This window comes from Xenopus tropicalis, chromosome 1, assembly GCF_000004195.4.
Source record: "Xenopus tropicalis strain Nigerian chromosome 1, UCB_Xtro_10.0, whole genome shotgun sequence".
NCBI lineage: Eukaryota > Metazoa > Chordata > Amphibia > Anura > Pipidae > Xenopus > Xenopus tropicalis.
The window spans coordinates 2,969,538-2,991,050 of NC_030677.2; the positions used below are offsets into that span (position 1 = coordinate 2,969,538).

The following is a 21,513-nucleotide window of genomic DNA, read 5'->3' on the forward strand; positions in this document are numbered from 1 at the left end:
ATCAGTCTCCTTATATATATTCTGTGCCTGGTGATATTTCTCTGGCGCTGTGTGTAGAACCTGCAATTGTATTATTTCTAGCCCCCATGTCCATTTTTGCTTTCTACAAATAAACCCAGAATGATATATTATTAAAATTCATTTATTTGAGTTGTATTTCTTGTTTGAAAGTCTTTTATTAAATTAGATGTTATTCTTAAATTGGAAACACATTCAGCACTATTCTATGATAACTTAACAAGTCCAGTTGCTTTAGCTGTATTTATACTAGATACATTCAGCACTTAATAAATTATAATATTAACAGAACTTATACATTCTAGCAAAAAAAAAAGACACTGAAATAAAGTGATATATGAACATCTTGCATTATATTGTTATTCAAGAAAATTACAAATAATGTTGCTCTTATGCAAATCTTACTTATGGATCAGAGATTTTACATTTGGAAGTTATTAACATTCTGATATTAGTGGTTTCTGAATAAAAAACAAAACAATTTTCACTAAAACAACAAATGTAAAGCACAAAGAATGTTTGCATGAGTGAGAGCATCTAAAAACCTCAAAAACTTCTAAAGCCCAGTAGCAATGAAGGATTTTCCAATTAAAAAAGGACAGCTGCCAGCAACCTCTACATGACTTCTACAGCTTTTTGTAGTTTATGTTTCGTGTGTTTTTCATTTAATAAAGTGCAAGTTTAAGTTTCAAATTGTCGCTGTAAAAATCCAGACAAGTTGTTGCTGCAACAATTTGAAAAAGTCGAGTTTTCAGACAAACCTAACAATAATACTAAGGGGCACATTTACTTACTCAAGATCGTCCCGACGGCGTCCGAATGCGTTTTTTTCGTAATGATCGGTATTTTGCGATTTTTCGGAAATTGTCGCGACTTTTTCGTAGCCGGTACGAATGTTTCGCAAAATGACGCAACTTTTTCGTAGCCGTTACGAATTGTGCGAAAAGTCGAGACTTTTTCGCAGCTTTCGTGCCGAGTACGAAAGATTCGGATTCATTCAAGCTTCAGTATGGTGACTTTTCTTGGGCCAGGTTGGAGCTGCAGAGTGCCATTGAGCCCTATGGGAGGCTTTCCTTGGGCTGGGTTGGAGCTGCGCGAAAAGATGCGCATTTTTCGTAGCCGTTACGATTCGCTCGTATCTTGTCGCGAATTTTTCGTATTGAGCGCTCGTAAGCGGCGGGCAAAACTTTCAGACTTAGCATGATTTTGGAAGCCTCCCATAGGACTCAATTGCACCCTGCAGCTCCAACCCGGCCCAAGGAAAGTCTCCCATAGGGCTCAATGGCACTCTGCAGCTCCAACCCGGCCCAAGGAAAGTCTCCCATAGGGCTCAATGGCACTCTGCAGCTCCAACCCGGCCCAAGGAAAGCCTCCCATAGGGCTCAATGGCACTCTGCGGCTCCAACCCGGCCCAAGGAAAGTCTCCCATAGGGATCAATGGCACTCTGCAGCTCCAACCCGGCCCAAGGAAAGTCTCCCATAGGGCTCAATGGCACTCTGCAGCTCCAACCCGGCCCAAGGAAAGTCTCCCATAAGGCTCAATGGCACTCTGCAGCTCCAACCCGGCCCAAGGAAAGTCTCCCATAGGGCTCAATGGCACTCTGCAGCTCCAACCCGGCCCAAGGAAAGTCTCCCATAGGGCTCAATGGCACTCTGCAGCTCCAACCCGGCCCAAGGAAAGTCTCCCATAGGGCTCAATGACACTCTGCAGCTCCAACCCGGCCCAAGGAAAGTCTCCCATAGGGCTCAATGGCACTCTGCAGCTCCAACCCGGCCCAAGGAAAGTCTCCCATAGGGCTCAATGGCACTCTGCAGCTCCAACCCGGCCCAAGGAAAGTCTCCCATAGGGCTCAATGGCACTCTGCAGCTCCAACCCGGCCCAAGGAAAGTCTCCCATAGGGCTCAATGGCACTGTGCAGCTCCAACCCGGCCCAAGGAAAGTCTCCCATAGGGCTCAATGGCACTCTGCAGCTCCAACCCGGCCCAAGGAAAGCCTCCCATAGGGCTCAATGGCACTCTGCAGCTCCAACCCGGCCCAAGGAAAGCCTCCCATAGGGCTCAATGGCACTCTGCAGCTCCAACCCGGCCCAAGGAAAGTCTCCCATAGGGCTCAATGGCACTGTGCAGCTCCAACCCGGCCCAAGGAAAGTCTCCCATAGGGCTCAATGGCACTGTGCAGCTCCAACCCGGCCCAGGGAAAGTCTCCCATAGGGCTCAATGGCACTCTGCAGCTCCAACCCGGCCAAAGGAAAGCCTCCCATAGGGCTCAATGGCACTCTGCAGCTCCAACCCGGCCCAAGGAAAGTCTCCCATAGGGCTCAATGGCACTCTGCAGCTCCAACCCGGCCCAAGGAAAGTCTCCCATAGGGCTCAATGGCAATCTGCAGCTCCAACCCGGCCCAAGGAAAGTCTCCCATAGGGCTCAATGGTACTCTGCAGCTCCGGCCCAAGGAAAGTCTCCCATAGGGCTCAATGGCACTCTGCAGCTCCAACCCAGCCCAAGGAAAGCCTCCCATAGGGCTCAATGGCACTCTGCAGCTCCAACCCGGCCCAAGGAAAGTCTCCCATAGGGCTCAATGGCACTCTGCAGCTCCAACCTGGCCCAAGGAAAGTCTCCCATAGGGCTCAATGGCACTCTGCAGCTCCAACCCGGCCCAAGGGAAGTCTCCCATAGGGCTCAATGGCACTCTGCAGCTCCAACCCGGCCCAAGGAAAGTCTCCCATAGGGCTCAATGGCACTCTGCAGCTCCAACCCGGCCCAAGGAAACGGTTACAATACCAAAGCTTGAAGGAATCCGAAACTTTCGTACTCGGTGCGACAATACGATTTTGTTGCACAAATTTTGTCACAATGTACAAAAAAGTTGTGCAAGGTAGAAAAAAGTAGCTGAAAATACACTTGGAGCATTTGTGGATTAGTAAATCTCCCCCATTGTGGCTTTTCAAAAAAAATCTGAATCAAGTTTAAAATAAAAAAATTGATGGTTAGTAAATGAGCCCTCTAATATTGGATTTTTTTTTTAGTAAATGCCAGACAATCGAAGTTGGTCAAATGTGAAAATGAATTTGAAATTTAAAAAAAAATAAGAAATGATAGAGTTTTAGTAAATCTTCATCATACTGTTGAATGTGTGTTATCCGCATACTGCAAGTCTCTATAAAACTAATGGGTACCCACCTAATTGTCGAGGCATATAACAGGAAGAAACAAAATGGAGATTACCAGGGTGTACCATAGTAACAGTCATTTATGTTGGGAAAAAGACACCTGGCAACGAAATGAAACATTTTGCTAAAAAGCCATCCAACCCTTTCCTGAAAATATCTAAAGTATCTGCCAGTGCAGCCACTTCAGGGAAAGCATTCCACAACTTCATAATATGGAAAAAACTATTTTTTTTCCATATTGAGAAGGAACCTCCTTTCTTCTAATCATAATTAGTGATGGGCGAAAAGTTTCGCCAGGCATGGATTCGCGGCAAATTTCCGCGTTTCGCCATTGGCGGATTGTTTCGTAAAATGTCCAAAAATTGTCGCCGGCGTCAAAAAAGAATAGTCGCGGGCGACAAAAAAATAGGTGCGCGACAAAATAATAGCCGCAGGCGACGAAACAATAGCCGCGTGACAAAATAATAGCCGCGTGACAAAATAATAGCCGCGTGCGACGAAACAATAGCCGCGCGACAAAATAATAGCCGCGGGCGACGAAACAATAGCCGCGTGCGACGAAACAATAGCCGTGCGACAAAACAATAGCCGCGGGCGACGAAACAATAGCGCGAATTTTTCGGCGAAGCAAAACGGAACAGATTCGCTCATCACTGATCATAATGGATGACTGGAAGGATCTACTGTTATTGAATGGTCTCCTTAAATATTTATAGCAATCATAAACCTCTTGCCTTTTCTCCAGTGTAAATATTTGTAGGCGGAGGGTGACTTTTTTTGCTTGGGGAGGCTAATTATGGGCCATACAAACATCTATTTGTGTTTGGGATCAGTTAGCTTCCATGTGTTTTAGTTAGTGTTATAGTACCTGTGGGAGCCTGCAGATCCCTCTTATTAGTCTTTATTTCTGCAGTGACTTCAGTTTGTAATATCTCCCCAGTTCTGCCTACTAGTGATGAGCGAATCTGTTCCGTTTCGCTTCGCCGAAAAATTCGCGAATCTTTGAAAAGATCCGCGAAACGGCGAAAAATTCGCGAAACGGTGAAAATGTCGTGCGACAAAAAAAATTGTCGCCCGCGGCTATTATTTTGTCGCGCGGCTCTTGTTTCGTCGCCCGCAGCTCGTGTTTTGTCGCGCGGCTCTTGTTTCGTCGCCCGCGGCTCTTGTTTCGTCGCCCGCGGCTCTTGTTTCGTCGCACGGCTATTATTTCGTCGCCCGCAGCTATTATTTTGTCGCACGGCTATTGTTTCGTCGCGCGCAGCTCTTGTTTCGTCGCGCGGCTCTTGTTTCGTTGCGCGGCTATTATTTTGTCGCCCGCGACTATTCTTTTTTGACGCCGGCGACAATTTTTGGACGTGCGGCGAATTTTTTCGCGGCTAAATTTTTCATCCGTTTCGCGAAACAATCCGCCAATGGCGAAACGCGGAAATTCGCCGCGAATCCATGCCTGGCGAAACTTTTCGCCCATCACTACTGCTTACATCTGTGCCTTGATTGGTCAATTTTGGTGTCTGTAAAGAGACTTGTGTTCTTGTGAAGCCACAAGAAGAAATATCCAATCAGAGCACAGCTGAATACAACAGACCCGGAGATGGCAGGAATGCGAGAATGCAGTGAAAAAATGGAGGTGTCAAGGCTTAGTCTTCCCTAGGCTTAATGAAAATCTTCCTATGTTCTTTAAAAATGAAACTCGTTATTGATGGAACGTGTCACAATCTCTTTGTGTCTGATGGTGACGGTACAGGTTAATCAATCAGTTAATGCCTAAAGTACTTTCTCAGATCAGTTGTTACTCACACAATCTTAGCTGTAATGTTTGCACCCCAGAGGTAATACTCTAGATGAAGCTCACAGTGGTCCCACACTCTAAAAATCTCTCCATTCTTGAGCCTAACCACTTGAGTCCCCATAATGGCAGCATTGACACTGCAGGGTACTAACCCTCCTGGTTCCTTGTTGGAGTATCTGGATGTTCTACTAACTACATTGATTCTGCCTCTCACTATTACAAATCTATCCTAGCACGCACTTTACTTATGGGAACCGACCTCCATCCCAGGTTCCCAGCACTGGGTCCTCCTGCAAATGAGAACCAAAAGAGACTAAGCACATGTTGGCTTCTCTTTTTATAAACTGGAGAATCCCCCACGGCCAAATACTGAACTGCCAAAGGATCTGCTCCCCCAACTAACTATAATATAGGCCCAAACCTATCTGGCTCAAAACCTCCAGGGTTTAGTAGAAACTAAAGAATTAAAGGTTGTCGAAACCTTTCACCTTCTTCATAGATATGAAAAAAATAATCAGCAGCAAGGATCTACTAGAATAGTAATACAGAGAGATTTAGAATTTGTCTTAATTTTTATTTGCTATTTGAAAGTTTATAAACTTTTATTTCCATGAAAATGTGTTTTTTTGTTCGTTTCAGGTCTAATTAAAATAGTGTAACATTTGGGCAGAAATATAGAGGCTAAAAGGCCGGCGCTTGAGGTGAGTATGGCAAATATCTCCACACACACAGTGTTTTTGCCTTTGGTGCTCAGATAGGCCGGGATCATTGTGATCCAAACACTGCAGAAGAGCAGCATGCTGAAAGTGATGTACTTGGCCTCATTAAAACTGTCCGGTAAGCTCCGAGCTAAAAATGCTAAAACAAAACTAACAGCTGCCAGAAGCCCCATATACCCAATAACTGAGTAAAAGCCAATAGCTGAGCCCTCATTGCACTGAATGATGATGGTTCCAGGGGAAGTGTGAATGTCCAGTTCCTGAAAGGGAGGAGAAATGGCCAACCAAGTCATGCAGATGATTATTTGAATGGATGAGCAGAACAAGACTACAGAATTGGACAGTTTGACTCCCAGCCATTTTCTCCATGAGCTCCCTGGCTTGGTGGCTTTGAAAGCAACACAAACCATGATAGTCTTGGCCAGGAGAGAAGAGACAGCTATGGAGAAGGTGATTCCAAAAGTGATGATGCGCAGCATGCAGGTTATATCCACAGGGCGACCGAGGAACAGAAACACACTGAGGAAGCTCAGCTTGATGGAGACAAGGAGGAGGAAGCTCAGGCTCCGGTTGTTGGCTCTTACTATGGGGCTGTCCTGGTACACAATGAAAACTCTCAATATGAGCAGAGTTATAAGAGCAAAAAGAAGTGAGACAGCTGAAAAAAACACAGAAATTCCATCATGACTGTATGGGAGAAATTCTTCAGTTTTAGGAATACACTGATCCTTCTTCACATTGGGCCATTCCATGTCTGGGCATCTTAAGCAGTTTACACTGTCTATAAAAAAAAAATAAGAAATGTGAGGATTTGCGATATATATATATTATATATATATATATTATATATACATAAAAAAGGCATTTTATAAAGTTCACGGGAATCATAGGTGGATATTAGTGAAGGCTTTGTAAATGTAGCTTAACATGTCTGCAACCGTATGGGGCCCATTAAACCACTTTTTTTTTTTTAGAAAAATTCATATTTTTTCTAATTTTTAGAACTTTTTGTAATGACCAAATAATATCGTTAAAATGGAACGACTTTTCTTGTGGTTTTTCGTTAACTTCCATGACCATTGAGTCCTATGGGAGGTTCCAAAATCATGCATTGAAGTTCCAGAGCCAGAAAGGTTTTAACTTGGATGCGAAAATTTTGTGACTTTTGGATCGCAACCACAATATTTTTGTACGACCAAAAAAAAATTTCCGTGCAATTTTTCAGAAATTACCGTGGTTACTCCGAATTTTTCCCAATCGTGCTTTTATTTGGTGAAAATTCATGGTTTAATGAATGGGCCCCTAAGTCATACATAGGGATGTAGCGAACCTAAAAAAAAAAACTTCGCGAACACGTTCGCAAACTTACGCCAAGAAGCGCGAATATTCGCGAACTTTGTGAACCCCATAGACTTCAATGGGAAGGCGAACTTTAAAACCTAGAAAAGCCAGGTTTTGCGAACCCAAATTGCGAACATACGCGGAAAGTTCGCGAACACCCGATGTTCGCGCGAATTAGTTCGCCGGCGAACAGTACGCTACATCTCCAGTCATACAATTGCCCAACTCATAATTAAAAGGGAGGCAGCTGAAATGTACATTAGCATGGCTCTTTCAGAATTATATTAGGAGGAGGGTTAACATCAAAGGGGTACAAGTGGAAGACCATAATAATCCATCTTTAGTGTACATATGTAAGGACATATGTATTTTTTCATTTTATGTTCAAAAATCACCATAAATGACTGCCATTGAAATGTTGAAAACAATCAAACCCTGAAATATCTGGAAAATGCAGCCTTCCTCCATGATATGGATCAAGGAAGCCCCACCCCCTTTTGCTTTCTGAGCCCTCATTCCCTCTCCGCCAATGAAGATCTCAAAGAGGTGCCTACTGTGCAGGCCTGATTGATTCTAATTGAGTAGAGGCAGTGAGCATGCCCAGTAGGCACCTCTTTGAGGTCTTCATAGTCAGAGAGAGAAGGAGTGCTCAGAAAGCAAGTTGGGGGAGGAGCCTCATGTTACACAAGGACGTTAGTAAAAGAAATGCTATTCAGCTGCTTGTGAACTAGAGAAACAAAATACATCTGCTCTCAGAGAGAAAGGCATGTTATTATGGGGGCTGTTTAGAGTAATTTTAGGGGATTTAAACATAAATGGCTTACTTATCCTTTAAAGCACCAACCACAATTGTGTTCAGTGCATCAACACCCACATCACTGCCAGGAAAACTCTTTGCATGCTGCTCAGTGCACGAGTTTTTGCTTGTAAATGCACCTTATTGGCTTTAGGGACAATTTACCCTCAACTTGCCCCTGTTATCAACAGCCGCAGCTGACTTGCACCAAGTGAATCGAATGTTATTGTCATAAGGTGCACAGTAGGAAAAAGATGGCATCTTGCACCTGTTTTTTGCACCCTGCCACCCCATTTGTAAATGTTAATGTGTTAAAACTTTTTGGATTTTTTAAACTGGATTAAAGAATCATGAGTCCGAATGGAACAGTTTGCTGATCCCGCGTTTGTTATAATCAGAGTATTTGTACAGTGCAACCCAGTTCTACACTACGTACCGATTACACCGGAAACCTCTCCCTTAGAGCACTCGGCGCAGTCATAGCAGCAGGACTGGGCCCCGATCCTTGGAACCTTCCTGAACCCGGGGAGACAACTCTCAGAACATTTAGCACTTGGGAACTTAGAAAGAAGAAGAACAAGAAGTTGATCTTAGTTTCTCTACATATCTAAGGGGCTCATTTACTATCCATTGTTTTTTTTTTTTTTGCTTAAATCAGATTTTTTAAATAAAAATCACAGAGAAAAAACACTGCAACTTTTCCATGATTTACTATGCGTGTAAACATCTAAAAAAAAATGTTTTTTCAATTCTTTATTTAATGTTTTGCATTTAGGGGGAGGGATACAGAAGAAGGGGGGGAGGAGAAACATTGCAAGTGTGAATATTTACATTGTATTTTTCACTGTATTTTTCAAGCAAAAGCTGTCAACAAGTCATTACTAATTCATCACGTGGAAATTGGAGAGAATATACACTGTGGACACTATGGGGCACATTTACTAATCCACGAATCCGAATCCCAAATGGGAAAAATTCGGATTGGAAACGAAAATGTCACCGTCTTTTCGTCACCGTCGCGGTTTTTTTTCGTATTTTGCACGACTTTTTCGTCTCCATCACGACTTTATTGTATTTGCACAACTTTTTCGTTGCTGTCGCGATTTTTTCGTATTGAGCAATTGTAAACGGCGGAAGAACCAATCCGATTTTTTCGCAGCGGCGACAAAAAAGTCGTGGAAAATATGTGAAAACGTGACGCCGACGAAAAAGTTGCAGAAAATATAAAAAAGTCGTGACGGCGACGAAAAAGTCGCAAAAATACCGATCATTAGGAAAAAAACGCATTCGGACGCTTTCGGACCGTTCGTGGATTAGTGAATGTGCCCCTATGTCTAATATATTACCATGAATGGCTGTCTTTGAGGTGAGGGCTATGGTGATTTTATATAATTTAACCAGGGAGTCCAGACTTTCCAATACAGTGAGCTAGTATTGTGAATTGTGCAAGTTATTTCTTCCATTTGCCTGATTTCTTCTGAGTTGGTTGACCATTCCATTTTCTAGGAATAAGTGCAGATTGTAGTAGGTGTAGGGTAAGGGGACCTGAAATGGTAACGTTTTTGTCCAGATAGATATTGAGTAGAATTGGAACAGGGTCTTCAATTTCAATGTTGAATTTTGTGATTTGGTTTATAGATTCTATCCCATGCTTTGTCGGGTATATTGGTAGCAAGTTCCCTTTCCCATGCTTGACAAAATGGTCTGGCAGGTAAAGGCATGGTACTCAGCAGGAATCCTTATGCTTTGGAGAGTGGTTTGTCTATCTCTCATGATTCCATCAATGTTCATTCCCACAGGGTTAGTGGTCTATTCCATTGCTTGAATTCATTGGCTTAAACAGCTAAAAATTTTAATTCGACAATGCGCCAGGTTAAACTTGCTGAGATCATGAAGAAGCCAATGGCAAAGGTCCCTTCCTTTTCCTTGAAGATCTTTCTTTTGCTCGAAACTTTAGAGATTTCGAATTTTCGACACTGGGTTTTGACCACAAACTCAACTTTTTTGATTTGTCGCAGTGAAAATTCTATAATGTCGACTTTTCTCGCACCAACTTGTCCTAGCAACTTTTTTTTTAGTAAATGTTAGACATTCAGGAAAACGAGTTTAGTCAAGTTTGAAAATAAAAAAAGAAGAGAAATGATAGAGTTTTGGTGTCATTTTCCTACTGGTTCACTGATATCACGTGACACATTCAAGTAAAACTGTGGGCAAGGGGGACCTTCTCTGATTCAGTAGAAGTGGTGGCTTTGTACTGTTCTCTTTGAGGTCCAACATATAGTCAGGGTCACCCTGAGCTACTAACAGGGTTATAGAAATATGGAAGTCAAACTGGATCTCACTACTTAGCTGACGTTTCCAGATAAGCTTCCAATCTAAGAGAGAGCAAAAATGGACCCCCAAATGCTCCTGTTTCTTGCACTATAAGTATTAACTAAAAGAATTTACAAGTAGCCTTAGAAACATACACATTGCAGCACAGATTCCCTACATCCTTCAGACACCAATAGGTTTACGTATCACTTTGAATTCAAGTTTGTTTTTCTAAATTGAATTAACTTGCATATCGAATGCTCAATTATTCATTAATATATATATATATATATATATATATATATATATATATATATATATATATATAAAACTTGTGTGATTAAAAAAACTTGAATACCTGTAATTTTCGAGTTTACAAACTCAAATAAAACTCGAACATCTCGAAGTCAAAATATGTCTTGACTTTGCCTAGGACAACTCCCATTGACTTCCATAGAAACTCACAAGCTTTTAGAGGGTGAAGTTTTACATTCACGTTTTAGGAGGTTTTGCACTTGATAAATTCCAGACATTCGAGTTCTTGAACCATAACTTGAATTGTGCAAGTTTTAGTGCTAAAAAACCTCAAATTGTGAAAAAAAAAAACCCACACACTCTAATGTTTATAAATCTCCCCCTAAATGTGTGTATACTAGGGGGCACATTTACTAACCCACGAACGGGCCGAATGCGTCCGATTGCATTTTTTTCGTAATGATCGGTATTTTGCGATTTTTTCGGAAACTTGTCGTGACTTTTTCGTTACCAATACGATTTGTGCGAAAAAACGCGAGTTTTTCGTAGCCATTCCGAAAGTTGAGCAAAATCTGGCGATTTTTTCGTAGTGTTAAAACTTGCGCAAAAGTTTTAACACTACGAAAAAGGCTCGACTTTTCACGCAAGTTTTAACGCTACGAAAAAATCGCCAGATTTTGCGCAACTTTCGGAATGGCTACGAAAAACTCGCGTTTTTTCGCGCAAATCGTATTGGTAACGAAAAAGTCGCATCAATTTCCGAAAAAGTCGTAAAGGCGCCGAAAAAGTCGCAAAATGTTCGTTTTCCAATCGGATTTTTCCAATTCGGATTCGAATTCGTGTCTTAGTAAATCTGCCCCTTAGGGTAGATTGGGGTCATTTACCCTTGACACTGTGTACAAGGAATGCAAAAGTGCGTCTCTTAGTGCTCATTCAAAAAGCACTTGTAGCTGGGGTCTGGCCTTTGCTTGGCTTCCTAACTTGTGTGTATGAAGGATGTGCAAGTTAAGGGGCACTATCTGCCTCCCCCAACTTATTATATGAATATATTTCTTATACATTGTAAGGGTAATTTATTGCTACAAGTGAAAATGCAATTTTGGAAGCAATTAACCATGTTTGTTTTACCCTCAATGCAGAGTCTTCTCCCATAATTCCAGCGTAACTGTGTCTGTGAGGAGGGGATGAAGGTTACTTTAAGGTATCAGTGGGCCAGGGCAAAGATCTCATTGCAATGTAACTGCACACAGGTAATTGCTAAGAGTGAGGACAAGTGTAAGCCCAATCGGAGCAACAAGGTACTACAGGTTGGGTCAGATTCAATGGGGTGCCAGGGAGCAAGAAAGCTCAATCAAAGTTCCCACCGGGTCATACCTAGAAGGTCAATTACAACATAGTACAAGGCGATTTTTAATGGACAAAATTAGACAAACTAGAAACTAACTTACTGAAACTAAATGAATTTCACAGAATTGCCAACAACCACCCCACAAAACTCTTTTTGCTATGGCGATGAGCCAGATGGGGAGGGAGCTATAAAATCCTCCTGTGGCAACTGATTGTAAGAGAAAAGAACCACTATTACCCCTATTAATCCTTAATATTGTGGGAACCCTGGAGCTACGGTGGTGATAGCTTGAGGGGTACCCAGCGACAATAGGTGCACTTGCATGTGATTTGTAAAAGGAGTTGTGTAAGATGCACCAGACCCAAGCACGTTTATGAATGGTGCCTACTTGCACAATGATTGTGTCCATTCTTGCACAAGTGCCTCTCCGGGTTGTGGCTGTAGAGCCCTGTGGTTGCCAAGCTATAAAGTCTTAACATTGAGAGGGTTTAGCAGGAATGAGGAAATTGCTGACCTTGCTCTTGTTGCTCATCCATATTATTTGATATGAGTTGATCGTTAGTCTGTCATTCGATGGGTCCAGTGGTTTGAACACCCCTAGAGAGTTTATGCTCAGTTGTTCATCAGGTTCCAAGACGCAGTTACAAATCATGTACTGAGTGATCAGCTCTCCATTTTCTTCAAAGGAGGCGGTGGTGCCCGTGGAGGTCTTGTACAGAAGCCGTTTCAGGTAGTGGTGTAACTGTTATACAAAAATAGTATTCGTTTAGTATTGCAGCAAATTTGGGTTAAAATATGGCTTGAATACTAAACAAAAGTAATGCATTTCTTGTTATCATATGTTATTGTAACCAACCTACTTAAAGGGGTGGTTCACCTTTGAGTTAATTTTTAGTATGTTATGGGATGGCTGATGCCTAGCAACTTCTTAAATGGTCCTCATTTTTTATTTCTTGTAGTTTTTGAATTATTTGCTTTCTATCTTTCAAATGGGGGTCACTGACCCCGGCAGCCAAAAATGATTGCTCTGTAAACAACAATGTTATTGGTATTGTTACTTTATATTATGTACAGTATCTTTCTATTCACTCCCTCTCCTACTCATTTTTCAGTCTCTCATTAAAACCACTGCCTGGTTGCTAGGGTAATTTGGACCCTAGCAACAGATACATGCTGAAATTCCAAAGTGAACCACAGGTAATAAAAAGTGAAGACCAATTGCAAATTGTCTCAGAATATCAAGTTCCATGTCATACTAAAAGTTAATTTTAAATTGAATCTTTAATTATCTGGTAGAACAAAGGGGACCCAAACACTGCTGTACTGCACAGCTCTACAACTGCCCTTTAGCTTAGCCCTTGTGACCTACCTCAGATACCATTATGGGATAATCTTGGTTACCCCCCTGGCCTCCAGGCCTGAGGCTTTAGATTAGGGTATAGAATGAGGGCCACAGCTTGACAAGCCTCTGTGCCTAATATATTTCCTTCAGCTCATTAAATAAAAAATTATTAGGAAAATACTTCTGTTTTTTTCCCCTACCGACTGATATGTGGGGACTACATCAATAAACCATTATTATTGGGTTATGTTCTCCAGGATTTGTTGTGAGTGTGGGAGAAAGCCCGCACAATCATGATTACGAGATGCAAAGACTTGCAGATAGAGGCCTGACTAGAACTAAACCTACAGCCCCATGGTGGCAGGGCAGAAATACTATCTGATGTGCCATTTGGATAAAGCCTTAGGGTTAGGGCACATGGAGCTAATGAGAGTATTTTATCTCCTGTACAATTGACCCTCCAGAGACTTTTATGGTATTTGCCCTGACTCTGGCAGCCCAATTGTGCGAAGTCCAAGTGCAAAGCTCCCATCTCCTCCTCCAGCCCCAGGTACTGTAACCAACTGGAATGTATCCATTCTATATCCTTTGTCGGCCTAAATATGATGCTGAATACCCCTACTTGACTTGCCTAACCTCCTCCTTCTCTTTCCTTGCCCTATTCCTTTTCTTTTCTCTTGTTACATTCATATTGTGATACTAGACAATGGTTTGGCTTCATAACTAGTGATGGGCAAAATGTTTCGCCAGGCAGGGATTTCCGGCGAATTTCAGCATTTTGCCAATGGTGGATTGTTTTGCGAAATGGATGGAAAAATTTGTCCAAAGATTGTCGCAAGAATAGTCGCAGGCATCAAAAGAATAGTCGCGCATCAAAGGAATAGTCGCGTGTCCAAAAATTGTTGCAAGAATAGTTGCGTATCAAAAGAATAGCCGAGGCATCAAAAGAATAGTTGCGCGGCCAAAAATTGACGCAAGAATAGTCGTGCGCATCAAAAGAATAGCCGCGGGCGGCAATTTTTTTTTGCAGCATGACATTTTCGCCGTTTCGCGAATCTTTTAAAAGATTTGCGAATTTTCCGGTGAAGCTAAATGGGACAGATTTGCTCATCACTATTCATAACATTTGCCTTCTATAACTCTTATAGCTATTCGATAGATTCTTCAACTATCTGTACCATTTGTTACCCAACTTGTTAACTGCCTCATTTTCCTTTTTTTTGTAAAATAAAAAAAAAATAGTTTGATATAAAAAAATTATACGCCAAAATGCAAGTTTGAGAATTTACGGAAATCCAAGGATGGGCACAGACTTCCACCCACTCAATAGGAAAGTCACACAATTTGCTTGTGGCCCCACAAAAGAAATGACACCAGTGAGTCATGAGCCGGTGCCCATAATTCCATAGTACGGCTGTAGTTTCATAGGAAGCAGATAGGAGGACTGTGATTGGTTAGCTAGTATGCAGCTTGTAGGTATTGGCTAGAGGGAGAAGGCAGCGGGATAAGGAACTTTGACTCATTATTGCATGAAAACTAAATAAATAATGCATTAGAGAATTGTTCCATATTGCCTAAATTATGTTTCCTAATTACCCCTTTTAATTCTATATATCTTGGTGCCCACCCCAATGGCATTCGTAATAGTAAAGGGGATATAAACCCTGCTGCACAGCACGGCTCAACCAAACGTTACTCAGCTGTTGCTGGACTACAAATCCCAGAATAATGTAACATATAATGAAGGGTGAGGCATGCTGGGAGCTGTAGTCCAGCAACATCAGGGTTGGATTCTTAAAGCAATATTGCACAATAAAACTTTCCCAGCTCTCTAGGGCCCGCATTGGCAGCATTGAAATGCAAAAGAATCCTCCAATGAGAATCCCAGCTGATCCGAGTAAATCCGGCTCCCTGTTCTCTGTTCCTGCAATTGGAGTTGGGAGCAATAAGCACAGTTTCCCAGCACTGAACAAGTCTGTCCCTTTATCCCCATGTCTGATTCCTGTGCCATATAATGACGGGAAAATGCCATCATTATCTCTATATGTAAGGTACCAGCAAGGGGCCTGACACAGTGCTGGGAATCAGCATTCTCATTGGTCACTTCTCTTGCATTTTAAATTATGCTTTTGCTCAGTAGAATTCTCATTGGTGAATTTTCTTGCATCTATAATTATGTTTTTCAGCAACTTCTATAGCAACACTAGGGGGCAACAGAGTTATAGTTGGGTTTACAACCCCTTTAACATTACAGCCAATCATATTTACCTGGTACCTATAGATCTGATTCTCAGGAGGTCGCTCAGCAAGGGAAATCTGCATTTCATGAATTGCGTGTGACATCATATCGACTGCCAGGGCCACACTGGGAGAGTATAATTTACTGTCAAAATGGCGGATATCCGTAATGCGTTCCTGCCCGGTGCAGTTGTGGAGTTTAGACATGTACAAGCTTTCATACACATCATTTCTATGTTGTTGTTTTGACAAACACGAATGATATTTCATCCAGATGTCCTCCAGCAACGTGTCCTGCGGATACCGGGAAGGGTGGATACTCTCTATGAAGGGCTTTATATCTGGGCTCTCTGCAGAATACGGGGAACGTTGCACGAACCCCACAATGTTTTGGAATATTTCCAGGGTATAAGCCATAATGTGACTTTTAGCCGTCAGCGTTGAAGAGACAATTAATGTCTTCTCTATGAAGGCATCTGTATAAATGTCTAATTTCCCTATGAAACCAATGGAAACTTTCCCACAAAGAACAACGACATTGGTTGAGGATTTCTGAAGGATCTCTTTATAGGGCCTATCCTTACGGGCGTAATCTTTAACCCCACCCATAGTCTCACTTATCTTGATGGTGAACTCAACACAAATCCCATCTATGGATAAATAGTTTGTCAGTATCTGCAGTTCTTTCTCTCCACTGATATCATCGGATGTGATGATTCCAACCCAGTTCCCACCAAAGGCTTTGAGTAATTTGCTTAATGAGAAATAATGGCCGTGATCACTTTGTAACGTCCGGAAAAAGTACGGGAATGAGATTTTGTCACTGAGCAATGTGTCTGTCGCTCCGTAACTGATCTGCAAATAAGGAAAGAAAGTGAAGTATTGTGGGATAAGTCTAATTACCAAAGTTAGACACTGGTGCTTCATTCTGTAATATAAACAAGAGAAATTAACCATAGAGACTTAGATAGCCTTCCTTAGTCTATACCAGTGATCCCCAACCCCTTGGATGTTGCTCTCAGTGCTTCCAAACCAGGGAGTTATTTTTGAATTTCTGACTTGGGGGCAAGTTTTTGTTGAATAAAAACAAGATTTACTACCAAATAAAACCCCCTGTAAGCCAATAGGGTGCATGGAGGCTGCCTAATAGCCAATCACAGCCCTTATTTGGCTCCTCCATGAACTTTTATGGTGCTTGTGTTGCTCTCTAAAGGTGCCCATACACGTGAAGATTTGCTCGCTTGGCGAGGTCACCAAGTGAGCGGATCTTCACCCAATATCCCCACCTATGGGTGGGCAATATCAGGGAACATGTAGGCTAATTCGATCGTTTGGCCCCAGGGCCAAACAATCGAATTATAATGGCTGCAATGGGGCAGTCGGTTCGGGGACCGCATCAACAAGCCGATGCAGTCTCCAATCCGACTGAATCTTTTAACCTGGCCAATCGATATCTGGCCAATTTCAGGCCAGATATCGGTTGGGTATGGCTGTCGTTTTTGCCCCTACATGGGCCGATAAGCTGACGAATCGGTCCAAGGGACTGATATCGGCAGCTACAATCGGCCCTTCTATGGGGACCTTAAGTCTTTTTACATTTGACTGTATGAGGTTGGGGACCCCTGGTCTATAATATACATGATATTATGCAATTATTAGAATAGTGTATAATAGTATATAATTAGCCAATTTCTCTTCCAATCACTTGCGGAATTTCACTGTGAATCCATGTCTAGCAAATAGGTTATGCAAAGGTTAGCCTGAATAAGATTGGACAAGACAAGAAGGTGAACATCATGTCTCCTATGTAGGTGGTTCTGAGGAATCAATTAATATTTTCCTGCTTTTTAGGGCAAATTTTCACCTAGGCAGTAAACCATGGCAACCAATTGAAACTTTCATTAAATTATTTTAACTGGTGCTGAAAAAAGTTAATCACTGATCTGCTGCTATTGGCTCCTGATTTAGAAGTTGATTGTTTCCTTTGCTTCCTTGTGCAGAGTGAAACCCCGCCCCCACTTCCTGCTCAGTTCCCCCATCTAAAAAAAAAACACCTGTGAAGTGATGAGGGAACTGAGCAGGAAGTGGGGGTGGGACTTCACTCTGCACAAGGAAGCAAAGGAAACAATCAACTTCTAACTCAGGAGCCAGGTCAGGCAGAATGCTGGGACAAAGGTAGGTAATTCTGAAGGCTGTTTAGAGTAATTTTACTGATGGAAAAAAAAAGTTTTACTTATTCTTTAAGCACTGACAGAGTTTAACATTGTTAGATAAAAAAATTAAAAGTTGAGGCACCACAGAACTAAAAATGTACTGAATTTTGGGTTTAGTTTGGGATCCCAGCACTTTATGCAGGATGCAATGAGCAATGGCAAAAATGCTGTATGTGCCTACAGGTTAGTAGGATAAAAAGGACCTATTCCAATCAGTTTTCACTCAGTTGAGTATTTATTTTGTTTGGTTTATGATTTATTAGCCTTCCTATTCTGCCCATATTCATACTGCAACTGAAAATACTTTCTTGTTGTCACTGAATCATTGACCCTGGCAACCAAAAAGCAGGTCGACTGTAAGGCTTCACTTTTTTCCCTATTCTTAATTTTATCATTCTTTTCTAACTCTCTAGTTTTTATCTTGCATTAATCTCAAAATGGCTGTCTCACTGCAGGACATTTTAGAAGGGGAGGATTCAGAACTTTTAAAAGGGTTGTGAACATGAACATGAAAAACACATCTGAGTTGATTGGCTAAAAAGTTTCATCAAATATTACTGTTATTACACAATGATTACTCACCTGAGAATATCCAAGCAGGCTTAATATTTGGGCTATGGGTACAGTTGTCTCTGAGGTGAGATCCCCAATAAACCCAGCAATGTTTCTCTTTCCCACACAGGAGTAATTGGGAACCGGCTCTTGGGTACCAGATAATATCTGTAATACGCTCCTCACTGCCTTCCGGGGGTCCCCACAGGAGTCGTATATATGGTACCCCAGGGTCAGGTTGGGTAACCAGGCCGGATCCTTGTTAGTTTGCTCAATGACAAAGCGAAAATCCAATAACTGTCTGTAATACTCAGGGAGGGGCCTGGAGAAACCACTCATGTTAGTCACATTGCGTGTAACCAATCATAAACTATTATTACTCAAACCCAGAAGAATAAAGAGGCTATGGAGGCAACTATTCTCCAAATGAGGCCAAACGTATTGCCCTTTATAAGAGTTTCTGACTCCTCTTTTTTTATATTTTATTTCAGGCTAATGCATTTTTGTTTTATTTACATTTGTCTTGGTCAAGACTGCCAATGGAAGGTACAGGCAAGGTACCTGTTTCTGGACTACAATGGCACAATGAGTAAGGATATATAAAAATGATATTAGAGTTTGGATGTGATTGGGAGCATGGCCACTCATCTACTTATGGCAACCTTGGTCTTGCTTCATGGGATTCTTCTGTCAAATGAACTAGTATGGCCATTGGGTCTCTACACTGCCTTCATCTAGATCCCTCCAAAAGGCAAGCCTAATCATACTTTTACCTAATCTTACGTTAAAGGGTCAAGCAAAACTCTCAATGAAATAGAAATGATGTAGTGATTTTCTGAGCGGTGGGAATTAGAGACCAGGAGACCAGGAGAAGGTTTGAATAGAAAAGTATTAAAAAATAATAATAATAATAATAATGACAACACTGCAGCCTCACAGAGGAATAGTAATTGGTTGGCAGGGTTATTGGCCGCCATTTGATTACTGGAAGAGGAAAGTAAATAATTAAAAAAATTCTAAAACTAACAAAAATACTGTGATCCAATTGAAAACTCACTAACATAGGATATTCAATAACATCCTCCATTATCCTTCTGCCCCACAAGGTGACAAGATAATGCTTTGGATTCTTTGTTGGAAGTCCATCATTAATTGCTTGTTATACTTTTCTATCATGATTGTAACTGATTTGTGCACAATAATAATAATAATAATAATAATAAAAGCCTGGCTACAATGAGAATAGAATGTTGTACATCATATATATCAGTATATTAGCCCCACTATTAGCCCTGCAGTAAGTTATAGGACAATAAACTACATTGGATAAGAACAATAATATCATTATTATTTTGTCTCTTTTGCCCTTAGTGTCATTTGATAAATGTTACTATAATACGTTCTTCAAGCTATAGCCGTCATCCCACCAGCTCAGACTATGGAGCATCATAAAATGGAAGATTATATGACAAAAGGAATCAAATTATAAGATTTATCACTAATGTTCATAATTCCAGAACAAAAACCAGACAGTGCCGAATATTTAATATTTTCCATATTTCTTTATTCCACATACTTTATTTTGCAGGTAAAGCACAGGACTTACCAGGCACACACCATTGGTTTGTAACTGGCCCGGGGAACCATAAATGAGTTGACAGTTAGCACCCCGCCAATCATTGTATCTCCTTCTTGTATATACTCATAGTCCTCATACGTGCCAGTGATCGTCAGGTAACAAGCAGGATTCCTGTGAGCCTGAGATTTGCAAGTTATCACACTAATAAAGGTCAGATATACCAACACTGCAAGGGGGTTAGAGGCAGCCATATCTTCAGCATTGCACCCCAGGATAGCACAGTGTACCCCAGAAGAAAACAAGAAATACAAGAGTTTACCCAGCAGTACCAGGCAGCAGCACAGAGACCAACATGGGTTCCAGGATGTGGCTGCATGTGTAGAACAGAGTCAGAGTATGGGGACTGGCTCATCCAACCCTCATTTTATACACTGAGCATGTGTAAAGCAAACTGATTATAGGTACATACATTGGGGATTTTCCAGACTGTTCCTAAAAGCTGAACAACTGTAAAAAAAATAACACTATAATTCTCTCCAGTTTTATTTTTGTGACACTGAATTACACATAAATTTATAAAAATAAAGACCATCCCTATGTTTAAGAGATGCACCATGTTCACACAATGTTCAGGCATGTGTAGAACAGACCCATTTATGTGTGTTAGTGCTGTATGTGCTTGGTTAGTCACTTGGTTGTCAATTGGTTGGCAGTGAGGGGGTTGGGGAATGCCCTGCCGGGGGATGTTGGGTAGGGGGTTCCTCACGGTGAGGGCAGTGAGGGGGTTGGGGAATGCCCTGCCGGGGGATGTTGGGTAGGGGGTTCCTCACGGTGAGGGCAGTGAGGGGGTTGGGGAATGCCCTGCCGGGGGATGTTGGGTAGGGGGTTCCTCACGGTGAGGGCAGTGAGGGGGTTGGGGAATGCCCTGCCGGGGGATGTTGGGTAGGGGGTTCCTCACGGTGAGGGCAGTGAGGGGGTTGGGGAATGCCCTGCCGGGGGATGTTGGGTAGGGGGTTCCTCACGGTGAGGGCAGTGAGGTTGGGGAATGCCCTGCCGGGGGATGTTGGGTAGGGGGTTCCTCACGGTGAGGGCAGTGAGGTTGGGGAATGCCCTGCCGGGGGATGTTGGGTAGGGGATTCCTCACGGTGAGGGCAGTGAGGAGGTTGGGGAATGCCCTGCTGGGGGATGTTGGGTAGGGGGTTCCTCACAGTGGTTGGGGAATGCCCTGCCGGGGGATGTTCGGTAGGGGGGTTCCTCACGGTGAGGGCAGTGAGGTTGGGGAATGCCCTGCCGGGGGATGTTGGGTAGGGGGTTCCTCACGGTGAGGGCAGTGAGGGGGTTGGGGAATGCCCTGCTGGGGGATGTTGAGTAGGGGGTTCCTCATGGTGAGGGCAGTGAGGGGGTTGGGGAATGCCCTGCCGGGAGATGTTGGGTAGGGGGTTCCTCATGGTGAGGGCAGTGAGGGGGTTGGGGAATGCCCTGCTGGGGGATGTTAGGTAGGGGGTTGGTCATGGGGAGGGCAGTGAGGTTGGGGAATGCCCTGCTGGGGGATGTTGGGTAGGGGGTTCCTCGCAGGGAGGGCAGTGATGTTGGGGATTGCCCTGTCGGGGGATGTTGGGTAGGGGGTTCCTCATGGTGAGGGCAGTGAGGGGGTTGGGGAATGCCCTGCCGGGGGATGTTGGGTAGGGGTTCCTCACGGTGAGGGCAGTGAGGAGGTTGGGGAATGCCCTGCCGGGGGATGTTGGGTAGGGGGTTCCTCGCAGGGAGGGCAGTGATGTTGGGGATTGCCCTGTCGGGGGATGTTGGGTAGGGGGTTCCTCATGGTGAGGGCAGTGAGGGGGT

The 21,513-nt window shown here is 42.8% G+C and overlaps 1 protein-coding gene across 1 annotated transcript; it reads right to left on the bottom strand.

Moving 5' to 3' along the window:
* Positions 1-5,567: 5,567 nt before the first annotated feature.
* LOC116408385 (vomeronasal type-2 receptor 26-like) lies at positions 5,568-19,922 on the bottom strand. Its single transcript, XM_031895160.1, has 6 exons — positions 19,699-19,922; positions 18,123-18,414; positions 15,358-16,182; positions 12,262-12,489; positions 8,268-8,391; positions 5,568-6,475 (listed from the first exon to the last, which is right to left on the bottom strand). Exons 1-6 carry the CDS (start codon positions 19,920-19,922, stop codon positions 5,568-5,570), a joined length of 2,601 nt encoding a protein of 866 aa, XP_031751020.1.
* Positions 19,923-21,513: the final 1,591 nt, after the last annotated feature.

What these genes read in the sequence shown, in the direction of transcription:
- LOC116408385 (XM_031895160.1), bottom strand. Translation starts at nt 19,922, where the DNA reads ATGGCTGCCTCTAACCCCCTTGCAGTGTTGGTATATCTGACCTTTATT. An exon ending in GCCTGCTTGGATATTCTCAG is followed by an intron (nt 16,183 to 18,122) that starts GTGAGTAATCAT and finishes CCTTATTTGCAG; the next exon opens with ATCAGTTACGGAGCGACAGA. An exon ending in AGAGGTTTCCGGTGTAATCG is followed by an intron (nt 6,476 to 8,267) that starts GTACGTAGTGTA and finishes TTTTTTTTATAG; the next exon opens with ACAGTGTAAACTGCTTAAGA.